This window comes from Lutra lutra, chromosome 17 (assembly GCF_902655055.1).
Source record: "Lutra lutra chromosome 17, mLutLut1.2, whole genome shotgun sequence".
NCBI lineage: Eukaryota > Metazoa > Chordata > Mammalia > Carnivora > Mustelidae > Lutra > Lutra lutra.
Genome location: NC_062294.1, coordinates 3285332 through 3305007, shown reverse-complemented (window position 1 = coordinate 3305007; position 19676 = coordinate 3285332). Strand labels below are relative to the sequence as shown.

At 63.6% G+C, this 19676-nt stretch overlaps 1 protein-coding gene across 8 annotated transcripts in view; it reads left to right on the top strand.

The window, feature by feature from the left end:
- GSE1 (Gse1 coiled-coil protein) overlaps window positions 1-19676 on the top strand; it is a 390643-nt gene that overhangs the window by 343520 nt on the left and 27447 nt on the right. For 7 of the 8 annotated variants that reach the window (XM_047710210.1, XM_047710208.1, XM_047710206.1 and 4 more), the window contains one exon: window positions 14589-14807. The exons of the other annotated variant lie outside the window; for it this stretch is intronic. In XM_047710210.1, the coding sequence (XP_047566166.1) occupies window positions 14589-14807 (219 nt within the window). The remainder of the gene's footprint in view (window positions 1-14588; window positions 14808-19676) is intronic. 8 annotated transcript variants of the gene reach the window in all.

Below are 19676 nucleotides of genomic sequence, written 5' to 3'. Positions count from 1 at the left end.
TTGGTCTTTGTCACTAGGTCACGACAGCTCAGCAAGGAAGGGGGAAGGTGGGGGCAGCTCGGGCCGGCCAGGTTTTGACACTTGGAGGGTTTCTTTCCGTGAACCTTGGGAGCCTGTGAGTCTGGAGCAGGTGAGGGCCAGGGCTACGAGCAGGGTCAGCCCCGCTTTGGGAGGGGAAGCCGGGAGGCCCATCCTGCTTCCAGGCAGCGGCCTATCTGTGGGGCCAGGCTCCAGACAAGGCCACAGGCTGGCCTCTGGTGCAGGCCCTGACCTGTTGGGGACAGCTTTCAGAGTCCTGGCTTGTCAAAGTTGAAAAGGGTTTATAGATTCCCAAGGTTGGTTTCCTAACACGGCTAGTGGCCTGGTCTCCCCAGACCCAGTGAAGCCATCGGTCTGGGTTCCTGGCCCTAGACTAGAGAGTGCTTGAAGCACCACCCCCTCAGCCCCCGCCACCACACACACCCTAGGTGATCCTAATATCCAGACCGGGGCTGAGAATCAGTCGCCTAATGGGCGGGCAAAGAGACTCAGGGGCATGGTGGGCAACACCAGAGCTGACATCCAGAAGGGGATCCTTCTGGAAGCCCCAGGGAGCTTCTCAAAACCATCCCCTCAGGCGGTCGTCTGGCTGCCAATATCTTCCTTGTGCCTGGGAAGCGGCCAGAGAGCCTTGGGTTTTCAAAGCCGAAGGCGCCTGCCCCTGGGTCAGCATCTCCCACCTGGGGCACTGGAGCGACATCTACACAGCGCTACTCGGTGGCTGATCGGAGTCCTGCACCTCCAAGCTTGAGCCCGCCCCACCTCCGGTAGCTCCTAACTGCCCTTGACCCTTGGGCAGGTGGTGAGGCCCTCCCCTCCCTGCCCTGGAGAAGGAGGGGCCGCTGTGCTCTGCGCCCCTACCCGGCGGGTGGGTGCTGGTGGCTCCTACTTTTCCAGAAGAATGCAGGCGAGTGAGACCTGGCTGCTACCTCTCTCCTTGCCCCAGGGACTCGCAGGGGCTTGTGGAGTCAGCCAGCAAGGCCGGTTTTTCCTGGCCCCATCTGAAGGCTTGGAATTCCCAGCTTGGGTTACTCGAAGTCCACGCTGGGCTGGGGTTGGGTGGTAGCACGGTAATTATCTCTGTTATGGCAACACAGGGAGCCTCCAAACCACAGGGCTTCGTCAGGCCGCCAGCCGCCCTTCCCCGGTGTGCCGGGGGAGCTGGTTGGGAACCTGCAGGGATCCGTGGGACGGGCGACATTTCAGCCAGGCCGCTGCGCCGGAGACCGTCCGTCTTGCTTTCATTTCTCCCTCGCTGGGAGTGCGGTGTTGGGGGGCCCCGCGCTGCCGGCCGCACTTCCCCATGCTGGCCCTTCTCCCAGCCGAGGCCACAGGCGGGAGGTGACGTTGCAGAGTGTTCCTGTCAATGAGAATTTATTGAGCGTCTCCTGTGAACCCAGCCGGGGCTGGCTGCTGGGAGGTGTAGGGACAGATAACGCAGGAGCGCGTCCAGAGCCGCCCTTTGCACGCCTGCCAAAACGCACACCGGGGGCCTCTTAATCTGCTCTCTGCGGCTTCTCCCCTCCACCAGCCGCTGGGCTCTCGGGCTCAGCTCCGCGGGACCACACCACGCGGCCTCTGTGCTCGGCCCCTGTGTCTGCGCAGGCTGCCCCCTGCCTGGGATTCTCCGGGCAGCTCCAAACCACCCCGGGATCCCTGAGGCCAGGCCCCTGCTCTGCCCTTCTTCATGCCTTAAGCGTGTTCCCAAGTGCAGAGGGGAAGCAGCTGTGGGGCCAGGGGAAGTGAAAGCAGCTCCGGGGACGGTGAGGTGGCCGGGGAAGGCCTGTAGATGAGGGGGAGGGATCTGCGGGCTTGTGAGCATCAGTGCAAGAGAGAAGATCTGGTTGAACTTGAGGCTCTGGGGGCCCCCGTGGGATTTGGGAATTTGGGGGAGTGACTTAGTTGAAGGAGGTTGGGGGAAGCAGGAAGCCTTCAGGTGTCGGGGCTCACTTTTGGCCACACTTTAGAATCGCCTGGGGAACTTTATCTTTTATTTTTTATTTTTTTAAAGATTTTATTTATTTATTTGACAGAGATCACAAGTAGACAGAGAGGCAGGCAGAGAGAGAGAGGGAAGCAGGCTCCCTGCTGAGCAGAGAACCCGATGCGGGACTCGATCCCAGGACCCTGAGATCATGACCTGAGCCGAAGGCAGCGGCTTAACCCGCTGAGCCACCCAGGCGCCCCAACCTGGGGAACTTTAAAACACCCAGGCCGACCTGTGGCCAACAAAGCCCAGTCCCTAGAAGCGGGACCTGGACATCTGTATTTTATAAGCGCCCGTCCCCTCCCTCAGCCCAGGTGACCGCAGACCCAGCACTGAGCCAGGAGTGCCTTCCGCTGCCAGGGGAGCGGGAAAGGGACTTCTCCCCTTGGGGCGAGTGGACTGATTCTTTTTAAGGAGAACGGGGGTCTTACCCAGGAAACCAGATTCTGTCCCTTTTGCCCCAGAGTTGGATGAGGCAACCTAGGGAGCCGGAAGCCCTCGCCTGTCGGGGGTCGACCCCATCATGGGGTTGTTGGATGGCTCTGGGCGCTGTGTTCACCTGGGATGAGGTCCTAAAGGTGACTGTCCTTACCTGGCCCCCGGGTGAGCCGCGAGCTTCTCCTGAGGGGGCCCTCGCATGCAGAGTTGCGTTTGGATGGACCGGCAAGCCTTCCAGTCCTGGAACCGGTTCCTCCAGCTGGAGAACTTGACATGTGTGTGAGGAGTTGCACGTTGTAGTGGCTGGGGGCGGGGGGCTGCCAGAGCCCGCCAGGTATGGGGCATCCCTCCAGCTGTGTCTCGTCTGTACTGTGGGCTGCAGAGGCCTCCCTCAGGCTGAGGGTTTAGGGGACACGGATGCCCCACACCCTGAGTGGCCAACAGCCCAGAGGACAGAGGAGCTGGCTACCTTGTAGGCATGAGGGGAGCCCCCCGCGGGCATCTGCTGTCCCTCTGACCGCTCCTGCCAAGGGCACTGGCATCCCCGTCTCCACCCGTGTGATTCTATGCACTTGACCTCTGGCTCTGCTTTTCTCATCTGTAAAATGGGGGGACGAACGGGGGCACCTGTGCCTTCAGACAGTTGGAGGTCAAACGCTTTCTCCTGAAAAGCTCAGGGCGGTGCCTGGCGCAGAGGGCTCTTGGGTGCGGGTTTGTCCAAGAAAACACACCACATCGCCGCCCTTTTGGGTGATCCCAGTATGCCTGGAGTTTTAGTTCATGAAAACTTGAAAGCTCTGTTCCGTCCGGGGCCATGCCTGCCACATGTGGGAGGGGCTGCGGCCACTCCTCCCACCGAGACTGACCCTCCGGTGCCGCCAGACGCTCCTCCTGGAGTCTCACCAGCTGCCCCCCGCCCCAGTCTGGAAATCACGGGTGTGCGGGCATCCCTCTTCTCAGCCGACTTAGGACCCCTCCCCCAGTGGCCCTTCCTGTGCTCAGATGGTGGGGTGTGGCCACAGGCAGCAATAAAAGGAACGGGTGAGCTTTTGGTCAGGGCGGGTATCGGGGTCGGATAGGTAAAGCCGTCCCAGAGGAAAGTCTGTGTGTCAGACTGAGCAGGACCAGGTGTCCAAGCGAGGTGGGCAGGGGCCTCCCTCGTGCTGACCCCCAGTGTTCTCTACTGGGCTGAGCCAGAGCTGGGGGCACCCGCCGGTGTGCCACCCAGCCCGTGGTGGGAGGGGAGCATGCAGATGCCTTCGTGGGACAGGGGCCGTGTTGTCCTTGAGGAGGGCCTTGACTGTGAGGTAGGGATTATCCTCGTTTGACCATCGTCCAGGAGAAATGGGGGCCCTCCACGGGGGGGGGGGGGGGGGGCTGTGCCTGCCTGCCCGCTGGGAAGCAGGTTCTTGGTAGAGAAGTTGCCAAGTGCATTATCTTTGCGTCTTTGTTACCATCTTACACGTGCTGAGGGCGGGACTGTTCATTCGCTGGACAGGAAGATACAAAGTCGAGTAAGTAAAGCTCTGGTTCTCAGCAGGACTCCGGCATCCTTGGAGCTTAGGGAGGCTGTGGGGGCTGTGTGATCGCTCCCTGCCACCTCCGGAGTAGGGGGGAGGTCCCATGCCCCCTCCCCAGTAACTTGGGAGAAAACTAAGCTCAGAATCTGCCCCCATGGAATGCTTGGCCCCTCTTTGGCCTCTGGGTCCCGTTTGGGTAGATGGTCCCTTCCAGAGGCCGCCTGATCACCACTGCTCGAGCTCCCAGGGGGATCAGGGGTGTGGGCTGAGATGCTGTGTTTGAGATCGTCCGGGACTTTCCCTTCTGGGCACGTAGACTTTCTGCATCGTGCAGGTTTTGCCTGTAAGGTCTTACAGGATTTTGCCTGACTGAGGGCTCCCTTACTGGGGATGCCGGCCCCTGGGAGCCTGTTCCCTGGGCACAGGTGGTGCATTTTTTTTTTTTTTTTTAAGATTTTATTTATTCATTTAACAGAGAGAGATCACAAGCAGGCAGAGAGGCAGGCAGAGAGAGGGGGGTGGAAGCAGGCTCCCGGCTGAGCAGAGAGCCCGATGCTGGGCTCGATCCCAGGACCCTGAGATCATGACCTGAGCCGAAGGCAGCGGCTTAACCCACTGAGCCACCCAGGTGCCCCCAGGTGGTGCATTTTAACCTGATAGTTGGTTTCCAGTGCCGTGAGACTGGCGGTGGGGCGGGGGTGGGGGGGTGGGGAGGATGGGGGGGGAATGGGTGGGGGAATGGGTGCTGGGAAGGGAAAGGTGAAGTGTAAAGATCTGACATCTAGGAGTGGGGTCAGGATGGCGCTTCCGTCCACCAGCAGCAACCCAGACCTCTGTTGACCCGCTTCTGGCTCAGCCAGCTCCCCTCTGCACCCCTCAGCCCTTGGTCCCCGAGGGGGCAAGAAACCCCTTAGTATAGCCGACACCTGTCCCTCAGAGCCTTCGTTGCCCCCCACCCCGGTGGGTCTCCAGGGTAGACTGGGCCGCTTCTCACCGTGCGACCCGGAAGAGCTGGAAAACCCCGAGGGTGAAGCCCGGTGCCTGTGAGAGCCAGTTCTGGGCCTCTGCGTCCTGCTCGGGTTGCAGGAACCTTCCAGGTTCGCAGTTGCAGGCTTGGAGGGATTCATGTTTAGGAGGTGAAGGATGCCTCAGGCCTGGACAGTTCGCTTCCCAGCAGTTGCTGGAGGACAGCTGTGGACAGAAGGAGACTGGCCTGGCCCCTGGCAGGGTTCACCCTGCGAGCTCATGGCTCGTGGTGAACCTTTACCCGGGGCCAGGGTCACGGCCTCCTTCCTGATGGGCCCTCACCCCCACATCTGAGCGTGTGGAGGGATCAGTCTCTACCTGCTGAGTTGGGATGGAGTTAAGGTGTTGGTGACATCTGGGCTGAGGGTCCCGGCCACGTGCACGGCGAGCTCTAAGCTCCCACAGATACCATCCACTGCCTGAGCCCAGGTAGTTTCGGACCTGGTGAGACTCACCCCTGTATCCAGCAGGCAGACCCGCCTGAGACAGTAGGGAGGGGTGGGGACTTGGGACAATTGCCCTTCCCAGGTTGATGGCTTTTGGTGATTTTCACTTTATTTGAGAAGCTGGAATCTTCATTTTGACTTGCAGTCTCCCGTTTTCAACGTGGATTCATTCACTTTTAAGCAGCACGGCTTGACATCAAGCCAAGTAAAGGCAGGTGGAGGGTCGGAGGAGGCCTGCTTCGCCTCTGCCCCCGTGAGTCTCGTTCCCCCACCCCATCCCATCACTGATGGGGAAACGGAGGTTTGGATGTGGCGGGGTCCTACTGAGAAGTGGGTTGGGAGCCATACCTGGAACTGGTCCTCTGGCTAGTTCTCCAACAGTCCAGTCCCCTGCCTGAGCAAGGATGCGAGGCACCACCGTCTTCCCCATCAGGTCTGGTGGGCTGAGCCCCTGGGAGGGTGTGGCTGGTGTACTTCCGTCCCTGTTCTGTTGGCTGAGGACCTAGCCAGTGTCCGTAGGGGTGGGAGTGCAGCCGGGACCAAGCCTGCCTCGCACGGGACAGTTTTTGTCAACACCCACGCTGTGTTGGAGGGACAGAGCTCTGACATTCTCTGTCCCTCCCTCACCGGAGGGGTGAGGCGGGAACCACTGAAATACCCAGACTTCCCAACCCTGGGCTGACAGCAGTGAGGGAGCGGGAAGTGGGGTCTCGGCTGGCCAGGAAGTGGCCCCTGCTTCCTCTTCCCACTGCTTCTCAATGTCTGTCCCCCCCCACCCCCAGTCAGGTTTAATGGGTTTCAGAAGGACATAGCCTTGACCCCTGCCCTGCTGGTCTGTTTCCCCACCTGCTTCTGCATGGAAAGTTGGGGAGTTTCAGTCCCGTCTCCTGGCGGGGTTGCATTTCTCGCCTTGGGGACCTCTCCTCTCCATCGGACCCGTTGGACCCCCACCCCTTTCCTGCACCCCGTGCCTCTGGGAGTCCACTGAAAGGGCCCTTTTGTGAGCCAGACTCGGCTCGGAGGTGGCCTGGTTGGCTCGGGTGCCGTCGGGCATGTGAAAGGGTCCCAGATCTGGCTTGTCACCTAGACCCTGAGGCGGCCCCAGGGTGGATGCCCTCCGGCCAGGAGCTGTGGGGAGGTGGAGGTCCCGCAGTCAGATCCTCCTCCTCGCTCCTGGCTTGTATGCCAAGTGGAAAACGGGTCTGGTGGGTGCTGTCCTAGGACTGGGGTCTGCGGAAAGCGAGGTGATCCCAGGGAGTGGCCCTCCTGGAATTTTTCCACCTTGGTTCCCAGCACAGCAGCAAGGGAGAGGGTTCCAGCAGCTCCGCATGCAGCCCTGGACGAGGGCACCACTCTCTTCCCCGCCTCCATTTGCCCATCTGTACAGTGGGCGGAAGAGGCAAGGCCCCTTGGGATCATTTGCGGTTGGAGAGTCACTGGCCCTGAGACTCCCGGTAGCCGTCCACCTCCAGGAGGCAGCGGTGTGCGGAGACCGCGGGCGTGGGGTGGGCGGAATCAGCCTGGCTGGGGGCGTCCCTGGCTCTCGCTGCGGCTCTGCCCTACACTGTGACTCTGGGGGGCCTCCCTGACCTCACTGCCAGCTGAGGTCTGTTCACAGAGTTACTCTGATGCTCCGGGCAAAGCGGTCCGTGCATCCACGGCGGCCATGAGGACCGTCCGCGTCGTTGGGGAACGCCTCCCCGGGTCCCGGACTCCGGGCTGCAGCCCGACCCTGTCTCCAGGCCTTCTCTTGCTTCCCCCTGCTGCGGTTGCTGCCTCTCCCGCCCCCTCAGGACGGCTGCCCCCACCCCCCCCGCCCCTGCTGTTCATCTGTCCTCATCTGTCCGTCCAGCTTCTGTAGACGCAGCAGCCGCTCAGAGTAATTACGCTGTCAAATGTCGCTGCCATCTGCCGCCTTACTGCTGTCCTTTGCCTCCACCCGTGGCCTCGGCCAGTCCCCACCATCGGCAGCCTTGAATCTCAACCCCTAGGCTGTCCTTGGCCAGCTCTGGCATGGGGGGGGCTCCCCAGGACGCCACCCCACACCTGCTCTGCTTTCCACCCGTCTTGTGGCTCCTGCTGGGAGAGGGCAACCCTCCTGGGAACCTCTCAGACCCCCCTGGCCCCCGTGGGCCTGTAGTGATGTGTGTAGGGGTCTCTCCTGAACATTCCTCTCTCTTGTTTTCCTTAGAACTTGGATTTGGTCTCCCTGAGGGCCTCCCACTGTTGAGCACCGTTCATGGCGTGAGCATTGTGTGACGTGGGCTGGACCCTGCTCCAGGGTCGCAGTGGCTGTCAGCTGACCCTGGAAATTGGCTTTGGATGGGGGTGGGCTCCGCTCTCATTGACTGTTTCTGGGGGACCCTCTCCGCGGCTCCTGTCTTGGGCTCCCTGGTGCCTTAATGCTGCTGAGTGACAGGTACACGCAGGGGAGGGTGGCAGCCGCATGGTAAAGGGAGCTGCCTTACTCATTTCGGGCCTGGCCGGGGTCTCCTGTGGACACGCAGGCTGGCCTCTGCCCTTCCTCTCTCCCTCCCTACCGTCTCTGCTCTTCTCCCTGGTTCCAGGTCAGGACCCAGGCCATCTGCTGGGGCCTTTCCCTGCTCCACAGCCAGGCCCGCTGTGGCTTTGGCCAGCCCTTGCCGCCGTAGTCTTGGGGAGCAAGTCCTTGGGGAGCAAGTGGCCCCGGTCCCCTTAGCAGCCTACGACCTGAGGGGCTGTCCTCAGTCAAGAAAGGACATGAGGCCTAAGCAGGCCAGCAGGTGCACCCGGAGCAGGAAGGCCTTCCCGACTCTCCCACCCCCCACCCCCAAGAAAAATTGCTTCATGCGAGTGAGCTCAGAACACGCCAAAGGCAAATATAATAATGAATTTATTATGAAGCTTCTTGGGCTCCCAGGATCACGTGGCACCCCACGCCGCCACCACCCGCCCAGTCTCCGCGGCGGGGTCACCCTGGCCTTGTCAGGGCTGCAGGGGCACCCCCTTCGAGGGGCACGGGGGTCACCGAGAGGGAGGCGCGCGGGGGGAGGGTCCTGAGCCCAGGGACGTGCTGTATTTGCTCACAAACATTTCTTCCCGTGGTAATGAAAATTCACCAGGGGGTGAGGGCGAGAATCCCAGTCCAGACTGCGCACGCTGGGCTGCACAGGGAGGCCCCCACCGGGCTGGCCCCTCGGGGTGTAATTACTCCGGGGTGGGGGGGCCGCTGTGGGGGAAGGGGCAGACGGGTGCTTGAACCAGGAGCCAGCAGAAAATTCATCTCAGCCATTAGCTTGTAATTAGAGAGCATGGAGGGAGCAGGCCCGAGGTCTGGTGCCGGGCAGAACCCATGAAAGGAAGCGGTAATTACAGGGTCTGCAGGAGGCCGGGTGGGAGGCCCGCGTGCTGATTAATACGGCAAGAGGGAGGGGGCCGGGACCACAGTTCACGGCGTGTTGCCCCCCCCCCCCCCATTTAAATCCTGGTGATCGGAGCATGGGGTACGTTCTGGAGAACCAGGACAAGGTTTCCGGAGAGCAGGGAACTGCAGCTGCCCTGACCGCCGGGCCAGCCCTGCACTTGGTTTTCCTTCCTTTTGTCCCCCCCCCCCCCCCCGCTTTTTTTTTAAAGCTTTGTGCTGCTTCTGGCCACATTAGAAGCAGAGGCAGAAGAGGAAAAGTATTGATTAAAGACGCCACATTGGGGAGGAGGAGCTGCGGGAGTGGCGAGCCCCAGAGCACCGTCCGTGAAGGGGGCAGCCCAGTGGGTTTGCTCTGAGCCCCTGGCAGGGCAGTGGGCTCTCGGCTCAGAGCCGGCCCCAGGGGGCCCCGGGGACATCCTGGCCTCTCCACAAGGGGGCTCGGGAGCGGTGGGATCTCACCCCCAGGCTTCTGGCCGCGGTGGCTTTTTGCTCTGGGGAGGCTGCGCGGCCGCCAGCGGTGGCAGGAGCCCCGGCCCGAGGAGGACAGCTGAACGTGATGTAAATGAGAAGGCCGGGAGGCCGCCCGCCCCGAGTGGCACATGGCGGGAGAGCTGGGACGGCGCGGTGCAGAGGGAGCCCGCACTGCCCCCGGCCCCCCAGCTCTCATCCATCACCGGCCTTCACGCCGCCGAGCTTATTCGCAGCTGTTAGGATAATGAATTTACATGAGCTGATAATGTAGACAAGAATTCAGTCAACGGCCAGGAGCACAGAAGTTAATAAATACCTTTTCTAACGAGGGCACGGGGAGCAGGCGCTCCCTGTTCCCCTGGGGCCTCCTGAGGGTGCGGGGGCCACCCCAAGGCCCTGTCTCCCCTCAGCCCACCCCTGTGGGCTCCGAGGTCATGGCAGCAACTGCCATGGACTTGGCCAGAGGGCACGTGCGTGGGGGAGGCCCAGGCCCGCATCTGCTTCCCGGGGCAGGGCTTAGGGGGCAAGGGGGGCCCCACCCGAGGCTGCGTTGAGTCAGAGTAGGTCCGGGGTGACCCTTTGCCAGGCGTCGGGGTCCCGTGAGCTTGGCCTGTGGCTCTCCGTCATGGGTGCCAGGGCACTGCCGTCCCGGCTGCTGGTGGTCCCCCAGCCCGCCCTCCCGGCACGCAGGCTGCGGGAGTGCTGCTAATTTTAGCTCTTTAATGAAGTGGCTGGTGGAGATTCTATTTTAAGTGACCTGACAGCAGCGGCAGCTTTCCTGGCTTGCAGCGCCCCTGGAGCCCACAGCTGCCACCACGGTGGAGACGGTGGCTTTGGGGGACCCCCAGGAACCCAGAGGGCTCTGGCCAGAGCCCAGGGAGCTGGTGCTGGGCTTTGCCTGAGGGGAGACTTGGGCGGGAGGGGAGGTTACTCGGGGTCAGCAGGAGTGTGACCGTGACGTTCACAGGATAGCTGATCCCTAAAGACCCTCGTCACCAGGCCAGGTTGGGGAGCAGTAGGTAAGGCTTTGGGTTTGAGTTCCAGCAGGGGAGGCCCTGGCCCGAGGGGCGTCCCTGGGGCCTCTGTTGGCAGCCAGCTTCACGCTGCTGAGTCTGCGTCTCTTTGATGACCCCGCCCCGCCCCCCTTACCCATTTACTTACTGAGATTTCACATGTTAGAGAATGCACACACATGAGCAGGGGGAGAGGGAGAGGGAGAAGCAGACTCCCCACCGAGCAGGGAGCCCCACATGGGGCTCCATCCCAGGACCCCAAGACCATGACCTGAGCCTAAGGCAAACGCTTGAACCAACTGAGCCACGCGGGTGCCCCCATGATCCCCCCTCTGTGAAAGCCTGGTTGAGTGCAGGGAGGTTACGGCATAGACGCAAGGACGGCATAGACGCAAGGACGGAAGGGAGACCTTTGTTCCTTTTGCTGCCGCTCGGGGAAGACACCCGCCCACACCTTAAGGGGTCTGTGATCCTTGGGGTCTGGCCTGGGGTTTGTCCTGCGCCGCCCTGGCCAGCACTGTCAGCTGGCAGCCACAGCAGGTCTGCCCAGGTCACCAGCTGGCCGGCCTGTCACATGGCCACTGGGCAGTGGCCTCCCATCAGCTCCTGGGCCTTGGGGACTGGTCACTGCGAGGTGCAGTGACCGCATTGCCTACCTCCCTTCCCCGGTCCTTGTCCTCCGTGTGCGCTGTGGACAGGAGGGGTCTGGATCAGGGCCCTGACCACTTTTGCATAAAGAGGGTGCGGCGTTTTTGTTGTGGTAATCTCAGCCCTGCTCTTGGCCTTCTGTCGGGCGGGGATCCGAGGCTTTCCTGCCCCATCTGTAAAGTGGGCACACTGGCACCTTTCTCACAGAATTGGGGATTAAAGAGAAGCGGCTGGCTCTCTAAGGAATGAGGAAACAGGGAGGATGTGGCTAATGGTCCCCGATGGCGTCAAGGGGGCCCATTTTGGAGACTTGGTAAAGGCAATAGATTATTTAGAGATGATCGAACTTTTGAGGCTCCGGGAAGGCTGTGGTCCAGCTGGCAGCGGTGGCAGTGGTCTCATCTGAAGGCTCGGCCGGGCGGGGGTTGGGACGAGGCTTCTGTCTGGAGGTGGCAGGAAAGCTGGGACTGTCCCTGGCCTCTTGAGCAGCTCCACTGAGGCGAGGTGAGACAGTGGCCACCGTGCCTCTGATGGTCTCTTCTTGGAAGTCACGCCGTCGCTTCTGCTGTGCTCTGTTCATCACAAGTGAGTCCATAAGTCTGGCCCCTGTCAGGGCAAGAGAACTCATCTCCGTCCCTGGAGGGCTTGAGGAACGAAGATTTGGTGGGTGTGTTTTTAAGACCCTATGGTGACACGTATTTCAGCCTGCGTGTGCGCGCTCGTCCGTCTTTTCCTGGTCGAGCATCCTGTTGAGGCCTCGGAGTGGACAGTGGTGTAGGGTGCGCAGGGATGCCGTGGGGGGCCTGGAGATGCGGTGCGAGTCCTGGGCGTGTAGCCAGGCTACGTGGCCTTGCGCCGTGCGTGTGACCAGGACTGGACTGTGAACAGCTCCTGGCCTGTGTGTCTCCCCCTCCCCTCCGCAATGCTCTGCTGGCCTCCCCCAGGTCTGTCCTGAGGCATCTGGGGAGGTGACCCGGCCACGCCTAACTGATGTCCCCAGTGGGAGAGGGCCCGGGGTCTCTCCTCAGGCAGCTTGGCTCCCGGCTGCCCTTTGTAGCCACGCCTTCCCCTGAGCGTTTGGCCTGGACCGGTGGGCCTCAACCCTGTGTCTCCGTTTCACCACACGGTGTCTCCGAGCACTGTCTGCGCTGCCCCCCCCACCCCGAACAGCCGTCGCCGCCCCAGCTGTGGGTGCTCAGCGCTCCCTGGAGGACTTCCGGGCCACCCCCAGCAGCTCCTGTGGAGTGCATGCCGGGCTGCGGGGGGCCGTGGGGGCCACCCCCAGCAGCACGTGGACTTGTGACCCCACATCGCCTGATTCCCCCGGGTGGGGCGGGAAGCCCAGTTCTGGAAGCGCGTGTCCTGGTTTGTGGAGGCCGACCGGTGTGGCTGCGGCTGGGCGCCTTGCTCATCCAGACCCATGTTTCTGCCCCTCCGTGGGCTGGTGGTTCCATCAGTGGCCCCTGGTGTGCGCTGGGCACACGCCAAAGCCCCTTGTGTAAATTAGTTCCTTGAAGCCTGTCTAGATGAACCTGCAAGGTAGACTTTGTCCTTAACTGCATCTCCTAGACGAGGAGACAGGCCCAGAGAGGCTGTGACTTGCCTGAGGTCACATGGCTTTGAGGCTGCAGAGCGGGATTCGCGGCCCAGGTACCTGGCCCCCAAGGGATGCTAAGCTTGACCTTCGGACCCCCACTTCCTCACTCCGTGACCTTGGCCACCCCTCTTGCGTGGTCTGTCCGTGCTGTCCGCGGGAGGAGGAGAGGGTGCTGGTCGTGGCCTGGGGCCCGCACTCCCGGAGCGCCAGCTTCCGTCTTGCTCAGTGGTCCTCTGGGGCCTGGCCCGGTGCTGAGTTGACCAGGAATGACCCGGGCCTGAGACCTGCGTTTTCAGCCTGCTGGGGAAGGAACCCCCCGACACCCCCTGGATTCTCGGGTTTCTCTCCTGGGGTTCACCCCCTGCCCCCGCTGCTCCAGAAAGAGGAGGACATGTGGGTCAGCTGGGGGTCGGCGCTGTCTCAGCTGCTCAGTGGAGCTGCCCAGTGTGGTGGCCGCCCACGTGGCCTGCCCTGCAGCTGGGAGGCCCCCAGGCAGGCTGTGGGCATGGTGGGGGTCCTTTGTTCCCCAGCACAAGCCCTCACCCTCAGCCTGCGTCCCTACCCCCGAGGATGGGTCTTCCTGCCTCGCCTGGTGCTCTGGGACTCAGGCTTAAGAACTAGTGCGTGCGGGCCCACTGCCTCTCCTGGCTAGTTCGGGGTGGGGGGGGCAGCAGGTGGGCGCCTGACCCCCTGGGGGGCTCCCCCTTCTCGCCTGCTGGCCCACGGAGCTGGATGTGGAAGCCAGTTCTAGTTAGACTCTTTTAGGCTCAGCACAGAACCCAGGGGAGGCGATGGGGACTCTGGGGGCCCCAGAGAGCCTCTTGGGGTGTAGGCTGCTGCCTGGGGGCGCCCCTTGCCGCCACCCTGCGAGAAGCGTGTGTTCTTTGCCCTGTCGTGTTGAGTGCTCTCCCATCGTGCTCCATCACCTGCGACTTCCAGGGACCCTTCCCGATGCCTGCCCCTCCTGGGTGTCCGTCTGGGGGTTTGGAAGTCGATTTGCTTCTCCCTTCATGTGACCCGCAGCCCCTGCCCGCCGCAAGGCCATCGGGCTTGATTTATGCTTGTGGAACGCGCCCGCGGCCAGGGCGGGGAGTGAGGCCGGGCCATGCAGGTGGCCCCGAGAGGGCAGGGATGTTAATGGAAAACTTATTTATGGCGCGACGCCCTCGGCTGCCTGACGGAGCTGGGCCTTTATTGATCGGGCTCTCGGGAGGCCGTTCGGCCTCCTCGTTGACACTTGGACAGGACAGGAAAGGCCTGTGGGAAGATGGCTGTGTGTGTCCCCCGCCCGTGGCACCTGGTGTCCCCCTGGCGGGCAGCAGCTCCTCCGTCAGTGAGGCCTGAACCTGGCCCCCAGCGGGCAGGGCGGGCTGCCCCGCGGTGGGTTCGATCCGCAGGCAGGGTGTACGGGGCGGCTGCGTTCTCCCTGCCATGGCTGGCACAGATGCCCATGGGGCCGTTCCCTGAGGCACCCGTGTCCGTAGGGACTTGCCAGCATCCCCGGCCGGCCTCCCCGGGGCAGAACCCGAGTCTGTTTTCTCTAGAACGGGGGCAGGAGCAGTGCCGGCCTCCCCTGTGGGGGTGGGAGGCCGGGGGGGGCGGGCCGGTGGCAGAAGCCTTAGTGGGGAGTAGCTCTGTGGCCGTCTTCCTTCCTGCTGCCAGGCCTCTTCCTCCCGCCCGGTCCTTGTTGCTGTGAGGACACAGCCCACACCTTGTCGCCCCTCCCGCATGTGGCCGGAGATGCCGTCTGGCGTCCATGGTCACGGGGTGCCGTGTGCACTTGAGGCTCTGACCGTGGGTCGGCGGGGCAGGGGGTCCCGCGGCCCTGCTCTCTCTGCGCCGCTGTCTGTCCTCTGTCTTGCCTGTCCTGCCGGGGCCACCCGCGTCTGCTCCTGTCCCTGTCCCTGCATGCTGCTCACTGGTGCCCCGCGGACCCCCCGCTCTGGTGCTGGGCCCTCCTACTCTCTGGGTGACCTCTGGTTCTTCTTTTCCTGTTTCAGGCATGAGCCATGAGCCCAAGTCCCCTTCACTAGGGATGCTTTCCACCGCGACCAGGACCACCGCCACCGTCAACCCCCTCACCCCCTCGCCGCTCAATGGCGCCCTGGTGCCCAGCGGCAGCCCCGCCAGCAGCAGCACGCTGTCGGCCCAGGCCGCGCCGTCCTCCAGCTTTGCCGCTGCGCTGCGCAAGCTCGCCAAACAGGCGGAGGAGCCCAGAGGTAAGAGGCAGCCCGAGGGGGGGAGAGCGAGCGCAGCCCCCTCCTCCCGGGCCTCGTGGGCTCCTGGGGGGAGCAGGCGCGCGGCCGAGAGACGGCCGTTCCCCGCCACCGGGAGCCGCGCTCACAGGACCCCGCGCCCGCCCCCGCCGCTCCCAGGTCTGCCACGCTGCTTGGTTCCGGTCAGACCCTCCGGGACCCCCGCCCGGCCGCCGAGCCCGCCCCGTCCTGGTACCTGCGCTTTGCTTCTGCCTCTCTGCCGCCTCTGTCTGGCCTCGGCTCCGGGAGCCGCTGCGGGGGCGGCCACGGTCTCCAGAAACCTGTTGGTCTCAGAGTGGGGGTGTCTTTGGGACCGCGCCCCCCATGACTACCTAACTCCCCAAGGCAGGGATCACGTGCTGGCGTGGATGGGTGTCCCCACAAGGTTCGGAGCCCTGGCTTCTGGGGTCACGCGGGCAGGGACATGCTGTGTGGCTTTAGGCGAACACTGACCCTCTCTGCGTTTTGGTCTTGATTTGGGGGCTCTCGGGGTCCCCAGCTTCAGGCGCTCGTGGGGACCACTACCCAGGTGCCCATTATCAGTCCGGGTCTTGGGCTGCTGGTTGGACAGTGGGGTAGGAGGCAGTTTGCGGCTGGGGCCGCCGGGAGACCCCGGCAGATCTCTGGACTTGCTGCTCGGACGTGGGCAGAGGAAGCAGGGACCTGGGATCCGTCTTGCCCCAGAGGTTCAGGGCTCAGCAGAGGGGACATTGGCCCTGACGGGGACTGGCTGGGGGGGGTCTTCTAAGTTCCGAATCTCCCCTCTTCCGGGTCATTGGGCTGAGGGGCACGTGTAAGGGGAACGAGCAGCCCGCGGCCTGGGAGACCGGACTGTTGGGGACTGGTTGTGCATCCGCCTGCCGTGGGGCCATTGGGTCCGCCTGGGCAGAGCGTGGCTCCTGGTAGACACCCACAGCCCTCCTCACCTTCCACGCCCCCCGGAGCCTTCCACACCCCCGGGGCGCACTCCCTGGCCACGTGCAGGAGGGCCTACCGCTCGCAGCAACGGCGCACCATGCGCTTGGGGCACACATGGCCCGCAGGAGGCCGAGAGCTCCCTGCCTGGGCCCGTGGAGGCCCCCAGACCAGCCGACCTGGAGGGGGACGCACGGCAGGGATGGAGTGGTTGAGACTCCATCGTCCCCTGGGAGGGGACAGGCCAGCCCTGTGGCTGAGTTTACCCTGCAGCTCCCTGCTCTGGCCTTGTCCTTTCCCAGCGTTCAGAAGGCAAGTGTTGGCACATGGGAAGATGCTGATTGTGCCTGTGCTGAGTCCTCCCTGACCATCCTTTTGGCTCACTGGGCTCGTCCTGGGGTGACACCTCACCGCGGCAGAGGACGCAGTCATGGAAGGGCCCTTTTCCTCCTTGCGGAGGCAGGCAGGGGAGGTCTGAGGCTGGGGTCACGGGAGGGCACAGGGCAGGAGCCTGCCTCGATGGCCCTGTCTGCTCTCTGCAGCCCTAGGCTGCCCTCGGTGTGCGGATGGGCAGATGGGCCAGCGGCAGTCAACATGCCAGAGGCTTCTGGGTGGGAAGGGGCCGGGAACAAAGTGTGCTGCTGGCAGAGGCCGGTCCCGTGGCCGTGGGGCCCAGTTCACAGCTGTGACCTGGGCATTCTCCTTTGCTGTCCTGAGAAGAGTGACTTGGCGGGGAGGGGCCGGGAGAGGGAAGCTGGGCACCAGCCACACGGGCTGGAGCTCTTACTGTCACGGGAGCACCGCCTCTGCGGCTGGCTGGTGTGCGGGCACCCCGTCCTTCAGATGTGGGTGGGGCTGGGGCTTGGGGGGCTCAGCGTCCGTGGAGCGTGTTGGAATCCGGGCCGCCCCTCGCTTGGATTCCACCGTGGGCGCTTCTGGGCTCTTGTCACGCTGTATCTTGAGAGCTGAGGGGTTTCTGGAGGCCGAAGGCCAAGTTGGGAAAGTTCAGAGCATTGGAGCTGGGACTCTGAGCTCTGTTTGCCCCGTCAGGCCTTGGTTTGAGAAACCAGGAGGTGCTGTCCCTCTCGGGGAGCGTCTCTGGGCTGCAGCCCGTGCCTGGTCTCCTTTCTCTCACTCAGTCGCCCTCAGGGTGACCTTGCTGTCTCCTCCGCCCATCAGTAGAAGGGGTCACAGCCCAGAGCGGCCCGGTGTACAGATGGCCAGGCCGAGGCTCAGAGAGGTCCAGCTGTGAGCCCGAGGTGCCCACCCTGTGCGGACGTGCCTCTGCCCCTCGCTGGTGCTGAGACCTGTCGAAGCGGGCTCGCAGAGCTGGGGTTAGGATGGCAGCCACTTGCCCCTGGACCCACCTTGGTGGTGCAGACTGGAGGCTCGTGGGTGATGGGGGCTGTTGGCTTCCGGAAGCCTCGGGGCAGTGGGGGCATGAAGAGGGAGCCAGGAGGTCCCAGGGCTTCGGCCCTGCCTTTTCCCCTGGAACCAGAGACCCGCCGGGGGGTTGGGGGGGTGGGAGGGGGCTTTGGTGGGCTTGGTGGTCTGGGAAGGAGCCGGATACTTGGGAAATTTTACAGACTCGTTCAGGGCCATGCGAGCTCCCCTTCTGAAGCAGTAAGATGATGTCGTGTATGGTGTCCAGAGTCGTGCAGGCGTGACCCAACTCCCAGACCGTGTCCGTGCCCCTGCGGAAGCGCCGTGCCTGTCCGCGTGCTCCCCTCCACCCCCGCCCAGGGAGCCACAATAGGCTGGCAGGGGGTGGGGGTGGGGACACTGAGCACGTGTGACTGGCTTCACGCGCTCGACCTGATGTTCCAGGGCCAGCTGGCACCCCACATCTGTCACGGGCATGTGTGAACCCCTCCACCGTCACGGGGCTGTAGGACAGGAGTCCCTCATTGTCAGCAGCGGAGGGGAATTTGGAAGCCACGGACTCGGGTCCAGAGACCCCACAGCCTCCGGCCCCTCCCTGGCCTGTTCGCTGACCTGCCCCCCCCCCCCCCCCGGGCTCCTGTCTCTGTGGGCATCCGTGGTACGGTGGGGTGAGGACCGTAGGGGCCATGGGAGAGGCAGGGACCGTCCTGCTAGCCACGTGCACCCTGGTGTGTCTCCGGTCACCTGGGACCCTCTCCCCCGCCACCCCTGCCTTGCTGTGAAGCGCCCATGTAGGCCGAGCTCTGGCCCACGTTCTCTCCTCCGCTTCGGGCTAATGTCTTTGCTCACGTCGTGCCCCGAGGGTACAGTTGAAACCCTCAGTTCAGAGGAAGTCATCTCCGCTGCATGCTTCGCTCTACCTTGAGAGAAAGGATGAGAACCGGGGAATCGGCCCTTTGGTGGAGAATTCTCTCCGCACCGAGGCTTGGAGATGCCTAGTGTGCGGCCAGACTGCCCTGGGGAGGGGGGCGTGTGGAGTGGAGGTGCCCGCTGCTCCGGGTGGGGCTGTGGGTGCCACGAGGGCCTGGACCTGCCTCGTGCCCTGGCTCACATCCTTGCTGTGTGTCCCGGGCACCTCGCTTGACCTCTCTGGGCTTCTCTCTTTCCTTAGCGATCTCATCGTCCTGGATTTTGATTCAGAGAGAACACACGAGGGCCAGGCAGATAGCAGCTGTGCGCACCCGGCAGGGGCCGCCCGTGCCCTCCTCCCCTACCTCTGACCACTGTGCAGGGAGGGGTGGAGGCTTGCCCCTGGGAGGGTCCTGGAAAGGAGAGGGTGTCCGTGGGAAGAGGGTGGGCTTGGACCCGCGGGCCCCACCCATCCACGCTGGGGTCAGCTGCTGCTGCTGCTGAGGCTGTCTGTCTCCGGGTCCCTCCTCTTCACCCCTTGGGATAAAGGGTGCCCGGGGTGTGATGGCACCCACACGGCACATCGTTCTGGGAGAGGCTTGGGGTCTGAGCCACCTTTGGTCCCGGTCATACCCAGGAGACTCTTTCTCCATGATGGCCTGGGGCGCGCCCTGTTGAGGCAGCTCGCGTGGGGCTCCTCCCATGTCTCTGGCCACAGAAAGGATGTCCTCCTGGGCCACTCGGCCCTCTGTCCCCTCGCCGCTCATCCAGCTCCAGCACCGGCCTGGCTGCCTCATCTCTGCCTGTCCCCACGCCAGAGCCTCTTCTGGGCAGAGACTGTACCCCCCCCCACACCTCCTCCATTGGCATTGGAAGCCCCAGTTTTAGCCTTGGAATGAGCCCCAGCCTAGGGAACCCCAAGACTGCACCGACCCCCAGAGTGTCCCAGCCTCCGAGGCCTGCCCTACAGGGCTTGCTGGGACCCCGGCTTTCTGTGGGCAGGGAGGTGCTTGTGAATGCCTAAGTGAGGGCGCGAGTCAGGAAGGGACTCGCCTGGAGTGTGACAGCAGCCCCCCAGCGGCCCTAACCCTTCCCCTGAGCTCCCTGCAGAGGGCGAGCCTGGGCGCCTGCACCCCTGCCGGCCGGAGCATGACGCAGCAGGGGCTGCTGCCAGGTGCTGGCTGTGACTGGCTGTGGGGCGATCTCGCCTCCCGCAGGGCTGCAGCGCCCATCTGCCCAGAGCCAGGCAGGGGCAGTGGTGTGGGGAGCCTGCCAGGTCCCTGGGGCTGTGCGTCTCCCCTGACCCCACCCCGTGAGCCCACCTGGAGGGTCCTAACTCAGGTGCGCGGCCGGCCCACCTTCTGTGCCTTGCACAGTGCATACTCCATGCCTCTGTCCAGGGCAGGTGTCTCTGGGCTGTCCCTGTGTGGCCTGGGGGCCCCGGCTGGGCAGAGGAAGCGTGGGGGGCCCCGAAGCCTCTGGGACCTATTCCTCTCTCTACAAAGTGTGTCAGGCGCGTAGTGTGGCCACCCTGGACCCCATGGGGTGGTGGAGTGGCCTTCCCGAGGGGGTATCTGCCGAGAGCGCTGGCCTCGGGCGGGGGCAGTGGGGTGTGAATTTCTAACA